This window comes from Hakea prostrata, chromosome 3 (genome assembly GCF_041222555.1).
Source record: "Hakea prostrata isolate BN-2017 chromosome 3, UWA_Hpros_2, whole genome shotgun sequence".
Taxonomy (NCBI): Eukaryota; Viridiplantae; Streptophyta; class Magnoliopsida; order Proteales; family Proteaceae; genus Hakea; species Hakea prostrata.
In genome coordinates, this window is record NC_142602.1 from 15,929,400 (window position 1) to 15,938,534 (window position 9,135).

At 39.9% G+C, this 9,135-nt stretch overlaps 1 protein-coding gene across 4 annotated transcripts; it reads right to left on the minus strand.

Annotated features, from left to right (window-relative positions):
* Positions 1-248: 248 nt before the first annotated feature.
* LOC149021174 (molybdopterin biosynthesis MoaE family protein) lies at positions 249-8,673 on the minus strand. 4 transcript variants are annotated; one of them, XM_089149435.1, is made up of 2 exons: positions 8,306-8,673; positions 249-1,306 (listed from the first exon to the last, which is right to left on the minus strand). In XM_089149435.1, the coding sequence occupies exon 2, from the start codon at positions 1,295-1,297 to the stop codon at positions 680-682; it is 618 nt and encodes a 205-aa protein (XP_089005561.1). In that variant the 5' UTR covers positions 1,298-1,306; positions 8,306-8,673; the 3' UTR covers positions 249-679. The 4 variants fall into 4 exon arrangements, with proteins under 4 accessions (XP_089005561.1, XP_089005563.1, XP_089005560.1 ...); XM_089149437.1 differs by having other exon boundaries at positions 249-1,291; positions 8,306-8,672; XM_089149434.1 differs by lacking the exon at positions 8,306-8,673 and adding an exon at positions 6,553-6,837.
* Between the last annotated feature and the right edge of the window lie 462 nt (positions 8,674-9,135).

Here is a 9,135-nt window from a genome sequence, read left to right on the forward strand (position 1 = left end):
GAAATCAAGAATTTAAAATGAAAAATATTGACCCTAAAAGGTATGGTCATTAGGAATCATTGGATGATCTTATCACACCAGAAACAAAAAGGAGACATGCTTCTTACATGAAACCATCATTGGGAACAGGACTGGTATACTCACAGTGTCATGGTCACTAGAGTGTTGGATATACTACCCCATACAGCAGTTCCTAACAAAAGTTAAAACTCCAAAGAAAGGAGTCAGCATGGAGTACAACTCTGCTACAGGAATTGCCTAGTGAAATAATCTCCAATACATATGAGCTAACAAATATTACATGGACAATGTAGAAGTTAGTATGTAAGTTGGCAAACTTCTCTGAGTCCTATGCCAGGGCTGAGTTCAAAGATGTACTGACTATTGCTCCACACAAATGACTCACTGATCAGCTTTCTTAATCCCAGTTTGGAGGGCAGAACGTACAACAAATAGAAATTCTGAATGAACCAACCAGAGGAAAAAACAAGATTTGTGTAATAAAACTCCATTAACAGCTTAAGAAACCTATTCTTTGTAAAGTTCAGTGCAAAAATTTATTAACATATACTCAAGAGTACCATTCAAGAAACAGCAAGTTTGTAGAAGACAAGAAACTGAGGCATTGATGATAACTTATACAGCAAAACAATTCTTGAAACATCTTGATGCAGCATCATCAGTCATTTCCTATGTCTCCATTATCCATACCAACGGGCTCAGCTCCGTTGGCTCCCAATTTAACCTTACTTCCACAACAGTTCTTGGTGGAATCTTCCTCTACTTTAACCTTAGCTCGACAACACCTACTACCATGATCTGGTAGAGTCCCAATCTCTGGTCTCCTCTCTAAAAACTCTGAATTCTCCTTCCAAACTTCTCCATTTGAATAGACCTCTTTCTTCCAAATTGGAACCAATGCCTTGATCTCATCAATCAGAAATTTACATGCATCTAATGCATCGACTCTATGGACAGATGATATTGCAACAAAAACACTTGTTTCTCCCACAGGAACTGGTCCCAGGCGATGAGCAACAGCAATGGAATCAAGAGACCAGGATGATCGAGCAGCCAAACAAATTGATTTAATGCTGCGTATCGCCATCGGTACGTATGCTTCATACCGCAGTTCTATGACTGATTTACCTTCAAAGGTGTCTCGTGTTGTACCAGAAAAGGTAGCAATGGCACCACATTTTGGATTGTGGACAAAATTTATGTATTTGGCAAGGTCAATTGGGTTAAACTCCTCCAATATCTCAACCTGGGTCTTCTCTTCATCAGCCATCTGCATCCTAGTTCACTTTAGAAAGAGTTCAATTGAAATATTAAAAAAACGTTTAGTCATAGTTATATACTTATATCACATGATTAAACAAAACTAAAGCCAGATACAAGAAATGGTTTGATCTAACAACCCAAAAAACAACTCAGCCTCATCCCAACAGGATGGTGTTAGCTAGATGGTTCCTTGCCTTCTGATCAACTCCTGGGTTATCAATGAGATCCAAATACAGCATGATAAACATACAGCAAAATGAATATGAACCTGAGTTCAAGCACCCAAAGCATTCGGTAGACATGAACTAGGTTGCAGCAGATAAACATGAAAGACCCATAATTTTATTAATCACCTAAAAAACAGGGGGGGGGGGGATGAGGTCTAAGCGGATAAGTAATCAAATACGAGCACAAAATAGTAGAAGCTAAACCACCCCAGCTAAAAAGGGAGGCAGCCAACAAAAGGGCAGAAAAGCCCTGAAAGCAAACATTTTTCGATTGATCAAGCCAGAAGAGTATTGCAATCGCTGTAACGAATTAAGACTCATAACTAATGATCACTCCATCGATATGGTGATTGTAGAAAAAGTTCTGATTATATTCATTGCAAAGATCATTTTTTAAATTCAAATTGTGCAAACTTCTTTTCAACTCTCTTGGGTTATTTAAAGGGCACTTCTGGAGCTGCACAGTCATCGCATAACAGTGCCACTTTTTTTTTCTTCCATTGAAACATAACACTACTACTCACCGCACTTAATTTGAGTAATGCATTTTTTCCCTATGGGATTTAAAAAGTTTCAAGATTTATTGGATTTTCATTATCCAGTTTTTCCTTTTCAGAGGTTGTTTCCTAGTGTGGTAGGGTTTCTGTATCAAAAAGCCCATTCTAAGTAAGTATGAAGCATTCTTCTTCTTTTTTTTATTTTGGATTTTTGGAGTAATTCTTACCAAAAAAATGCTACATAATAAACAGGTCAAAAATTTTTCACAGCAAAACATAAACATGAGCCTGATTCACTGGAACAGTTTTCTGTACTATTTCTATTCAATTACAAAAGTATCAACTACAATCAATAATCACTAAATAAGCACACGAGAAAGCCTAGATATCACAAACCCTAGTTCACACTCAAGAGGAAACCATGTTGACATGATCACAGGGCAGCCTGAACATTGCAGTTATGGTGGGAGTGTTTTCTCAGTGTTCCCATGAAATTCATATGAACCCAATATGAGTTCTGGTCAAATTTTAAAGCCGTGGAACAGGGTAAGTAGCAGTAACCATGCAAGGAGTCTCTTTTGAAAGGATGAGTGAACTGAAGAGGAAAATGGTTGTAATTTGCCATGACAGAAAAAATTCTGAACATAAAAAAAGATAAGTTTCAAACCTGAAACTAGGCGAAGAACTTGTTAAAGAAGGTAGTACAAAACGAAGAATAATTCTAGAACAAAACAACCAATGAAGAACTGAAAAATAAAAGTTTTTTTCTTTTTTGTGAACAAACTGAAAAATAAAATAATAGTGACCTGATCTTTCAGATGCTGAACTGTCCAAAACATAGTAGCAGAACCAGGAGAATGGAAATAAAAGAGAAGATCAATGGGAGAAAGATAGAGAGATATAAAGACAAAAAAAAGAAAGAAGGCTTCATGGGCAAGAACACCACTTCCAAAAGAAAAATACATAACCATCCCACCCCAAGTTGAAAATAGAAGCAATTCACGGTTTTTTTCTATTCGGAGCAAACATACAGATTCAAGCGCAATGATACCAGAGAATCAGAGGTGTTTTGTATAGAGGAGGACAGAGGAGATCATGTACAGGAATTCGAAAAAACCATGGTTAAAGTAGATAGTCTAACCCATTGGCAACAAACCTTATATATAGCCATTGATTACATTAACTAGAAATAGAAACATAAAATACTTCAAAAAAAAAAAGAAACATAAAATACTTCTCCAGCAGGCTAACTCTACTAAACTCCAACAAGTACTAACAACAAGAACAAATCAAAAGTATAAAAAATCTGTATCAAAAGAAACGTATTATAAACACAATCACTACCACTAACTGATTTAAACACACCACAGTTTATATGACCTTACAGAGAATTCGTATGGTTGTTTTTGAGTTTGAACTCAGCGTATGAGAAATTCTTAGACTTGAACGCCAGCTTGTCACGTAGAACCGTTGTTTGGATAAAGCTTAGGGTTTACTGGCGATACAATAATTATATCATTTGAGCATCATAGGCGATCACAAATTACAACAATAGAGTAAAGGGAGACAATATAGATTAACAATTGAGTTTACATGGCGGGCAGGCACAGCCAGAAATTACTATAATCATATCATATAAGCATCATGGGCAATCAAAAATCACAACAATGGAGAACACCCAAAAATTGACAATCAAAATAAGATTTCAACATGGTAAAACCAGTACGATTAGGTCACTTTAACTGCTATTGTGATAAAATCTACCAAAGATTCTGAAAGAATTAGACTAAAATGTTAACGATTTGATAAAATCTTCACTTCAATTCCTCTACACACATCCCTTAAATTTCTAATATCCTTCATCAATATAAACCTTTTGATACGGAAGATTTCTACCCGACCGGGTCTAACCCGGATGGGGCTCCACATGCCAGTTAATCGGGAAAGATGCTGATCATCCATGACCAAAAGCGTAACATACGCCACAGATATAGCAATCATCATTGTTATGGAAGGTCAACTCAGTAGCTGATTGAAAGGGACCAACGACAAGGGAGCATGATCCGAGGAGAAACATCAGCCCTTGTCTGGCTAACTTACCAAATACATAAAAGGTAACACCCACACTATAAATGCATAGATCTACCCCTCCGGTAAGCAACCAATACACTTTGAGCATAATCTTGTGTAGCTTTTGCACGAGACCTCATTCGGTTCATCATCTGACTTTGCCATCGGAGGCGGTTGCCCCGGACACAAGCCGGCCCGCATCTAACCTTTCTTGCAGGACTCATCGTCCCGGATACGAGAGGAGGCTCGCTCGGATCCGAAAGCATAATTGATCCGCATCGGTTTGGCGCCGTCTGTGGGAACGACAAAATCTTCAAGTCATGCCAAGACGAAGAGGAAATAATAGACGTTCCCGAATAGAAAATGTTAGCGAGAATCAGATTCCCGAAGATCAAACACATCAAGACGATGGAGTCTACTCAACCCGAGTGGAACAGGATCCTCCCGAGGGAATGATCATGTTGCTCGTGATAATGATCGTGTTGCTCGTGATAATGATCGAGATGATCGAGAATTTACAATGATCGGGAATGATCATGTTGCTCGTGATAATGATCGTGTTGCTCGTGATAATGATCGAGATGATCGAGAATTTACAATGATCGAGATGATCAAGAATTTATAATGATCGAGATGATCGAGAATTTACAATGATCGAAAGGATCGAGAATTTACAATGATCGAGAGGATCGAGAATTTACAAGGATCGAGAGGATCGAGAATTTACAACGATCGGGAGGATCGAGAATTTACAATGATCAAAGACATCGGTTGGAAACCCGTGTGGGTCCTTCTACAATCTCGGTCATCTTACACCTTTTTTAAGGTACTAATTTGAATTGGGTCAATCCCATTCATCTTGCGCCTTCCATAAGGACTTGCACCTTTTTTAAGTGAGCCAAAATATCTCTGAGGATGATCTTCTGGCAATGGCGCTCGGGAACATGGACGAGGCAAGGAGACGGAAACCTCGTGCCTTCCAAAGAAACCTCCTTCGGGAGTACTCAAAAAAGCCCCCAAAGTTCCTGCGCAGGGCCGCAAAGACGATTCCCCCTCCAACCGATCTTCTCCCGAGAATAGTCCGAAGAAGAAACCATTCACTCGGGTTCACTCCCGTTTGATTAATTACTCCTTTTTAAAAGGAACTTGCATCTTTTCTTAAAGATACCATTCACTCGGGTTCACTCCCGTTTGATTAATTACTCCTTTTTAAAAGGAACTTGCATCTTTTCTTAAAGATACCATTCACTCGGGTTCACTCCCGTTTGATTAATTACTCCTTTTTAAAGGAACTTGCATCTTTTCTTAAAGATACCATTCACTCGGGTTCACTCCCATTTGATTAATTACTCCTTTTTAAAAGGAACTTGCATCTTTTCTTAAAGATACCATTCACTCGGGTTCACTCCCGTTTGATTAATTACTCCTTTTTAAAGGAACTTGCATCTTTTCTTAAAGATACCATTCATTCGGGTTCACTCCCGTTTGATTAATTTACTCCTTTTTAAAGGAACTTGCATCTTTTCTTAAAGATACCATTCACTCGGGTTCACTCCCGTTTGATTAATTACTCCTTTTTAAAGGAACTTGCATCTTTTCTTAAAGATACCACTCACTCGGGTTCACTCCCGTTTGATTATTTACTCCTTTTTAAAGGAACTTGCATCTTTTCTTAAAGATACCATTCACTCGGGTTCATTCTCGTTTGATCAATAATTCCTTTTTTTTAAAGGACTTACACATTTTTTAAGGTAATAATTTGAATCTGGTCAATCCCATTCATCTTGCGCCTTCCATAAGGACTTACACCTTTTTTAAGGTAATAATTTGAATCAGATCCACCCCGGTCAACTTGCGCCTTCCATAAAGATTTACACATTTTTTAATCTTCCTTGCTATCCCACACGATGTAAACAACGTCCGGGATAGGGGGCTTATGATACGGAAGATTTCTACCCGACCGGTCCGACCCTGATGGGGCTCCACATGCCGATTAATCGGGAAAGATGCTGATCATCCATGACCAAAAGCGTAACATACGCCACGGATATAGCAATCATCATTGTTATGGAAGGTCAACTCGATAGGCTGATTGAAAGGGACCAACGACAAGGAGCATGATCCGAGGAGAAACATCAGCCCTTGTCTGGCTAACTTACCAAATACATAAAAGGTAACACCCACACTATAAATGCATAGATCTACCCCTCCGGTAAGCAACCAATACACTTTGAGCATAATCTTGTGTAGCTTTTGCACGAGACCTCATTCGGTTCATCATCTGACTTTGCCATCGGAGGCGGTTGCCCGGCACACAAGCCGGCCCGCATCTAACCTTTCTTGCAGGACTCATCGTCCCGGATACGAGAGGAGGCTCAGTCGGATCCAGAAGCATAATTGATCCGCATCACCTTTAAAAATCATAGAAGTTTTTTTTGGAAAAGAGAACTTGCAGAGCCAAACGGAAATAATACCTTCAGCTCGTCAGAGAAATCTATATCAAATTTGTGATTCACTCAGCTCAGCTCAGCTCATCTCGCTGAATCGGTGTTCTTGCCATCGAAGCTGCTTTAAACCGTCAGAAGAGAACGAGAGAAGAGAACGAGGGAGGTGATGCCGTCATTGACAGGAACAGGATGGGAAGGAGGAGATTCTCTTCAACGCCGCCGGCACGTAGTCGAACATGGATAATGGGAATGGGCTCGTTTGGTTCCACTGGGCCGTAGGAGCTATGAAAATCCATGATCCAATGGCCAAAGAGTGTTTTAATTGTAAGTGATTTTGTATCGAAACCGTATCGGACCGCACTAGAAACCGTATTTAAACCGTTTTTTCATACCGATTTTGTACCGAAACCGTACCGGACCATTTTTGCAAATACTGAAACCGTACCGTACTATTTAAATTGGGCAATTGGGTACGGTTTTGATACATACCGACGGTATGAGTACCTAAAACCAGAACCATACCGAAGAAATTCAGTTTGGTACGTATCGTACCGAATTTTGAACGGTGTTGTACGTGTGGTTTTAGACGGCGCGGTTCGGTACGGTTAAACAATTTTGGTACGTAATTGACACGCTTACATTAAGGGTGTCAATCGGTATGGTTTCGGTACGGTACCAACTTTGAATACCGAAAACCAGAACCGTACCGTGCCGAATTTAAACGGTATGGTATCGTTTCGGTATTTACAAAAAATGGTCTGGTACGGTTTTGGTACAAAATCGATATGAAAAAACGGTTTAAATACGGTTTCTAGTGCGGTCCGATACCGTTTCGATACAAAATCAGTTTCACGCGCCAATCAAAATAACTATTAACAAGTAAATTATTGAGTCACCAGACTTACAGTCTCACGGTTATTGATTTGAATCACTCATCACAGATAACTAAATGTCTACATCCATTCAATAAAATAAAAATACCTGGTTTACTAAAGAAGATATGTATCCAACAACTTATTAAATCTGTCACACTCACTGCTTTAGCTTAATTACTTGGAAGTCTTCACGTCAGAGTTCAGACAAGAAGCCCATCACTTTAATTTCTTTAGCATCATTCATGTGAACTGTGAAGGCTTGAAGCCCATCACTGAAAAGCAATTTTGGTGGAGCTTTTCTCTTCATGTTGCATGCCTGTGTTATTGGGGACTACAAATTTGAATTGCAAAAGTTCCTATATGAACAACACCTTTCAGAAATAGCTGGTCTATCAAAGGCACCATGGTGTGTTGGCACATCACTGGAAAGACCAGACCCAAGATTGAGCTGCCCAGTAACCTTTTGAAGGACCGTTGGGTGCTGAGGCCGATCACCAGCCATCATATCTTGCAAACAGAAAACCCTGAAACTAGAAACTACCGGCAAGACAAAGCAGACACAGATTTTTAACACTCAGTTAAATTTTAATCAAAAGAAAAAGGACTATCAGGCATTGCTCGAACTATGAAAGACAAGACACAAATACAAAGTAAAGCAAAAAATCCAAGAATCCAAGAACCAAAGTGAAAAAGGAATACATATTACATGCTACATAAAAGTGAAGTCGTAACTCGTAACAGTAGCAAAAATGATCGATTGAAGAAGTAATAACCGAGTAAAGTAGCAGAGGAAAGGATCGCAGGTACTGCTCAGTCTACTCGTATGATTCATAAAACAGAGGAAACCAACTCAAATCAGGCTGCTGCTAATAAATTGAGGAAAAAAGAAACCACTTACGGCTTACCCTGTTTGTTAGTCTGTTACCCAGGTGTTCGTCTCGATCTCTCTAATCTCTATTCCTTTAGTCGCCCACTCGGCACTCGCCCTTTGGCTTTGGATTTGCCACTTTGGTACCTCTGCGGCTCTGCAGCTAGCAGCTCTGCTCTATCGTGAGAAGAAGACGATGAGAGATTCACAAATGAGAGATTGAGATGAGAGATTTCTGCTCTATCTTGCTGCCTTGCTGGTAGAGATTCTAGAGAATATCAGGGATTCACTGATTCAGGAATCAGGATGAAAGTGAGACGAAGACGATGTGAGAATCAGAGATTGAGAGATGAGAGATTGAGACGAAGACTCTGCTGTCGAGGTCGAGACTCGAGCGGACTGGGAAATAGCAAATAGGGCAAACATGTAAAATTCGGTTTCGGTCCGTACCGGACAGAATTTTAAAACGGTTTAACGGTTCCGGTCCATAATTGACACCTTATGTCCCATGACATGTGTCATGAACATATCTAGATTTTCTTTTTTTGGAGTTGAGTGAGTGCGGGTGCTCGTAGATCAGCTCACCCAAGTGCTTGCTTTGGTTGCTTGATCGCGCTAGCACGCTCCTCTCGCTTTGCTCGACTTGCTTTCGCTCCTCTCCTTTACAGTCGAGTTGCTTTCGTTCCTCAACATATGTTTTAGAAATGCTAATCCCAATGGTGGCATGCTGGGACATTGATCTCGATAGAAGGGAGCCAGCCCCCGCCCAAGGCCAGCTTGTTGTCCATAAAGGTCGAACCCATGACCTATTTAAAATACACTGAGAAGTATGAATCTTACCACTCTACCAACCCTGCATTGACAACA

Coding starts and splice junctions, on each gene's coding strand:
- LOC149021174 (XM_089149435.1), bottom strand. CDS start 1,297: ATGCAGATGGCTGATGAAGAGAAGACCCAGGTTGAGATATTGGAGGAG.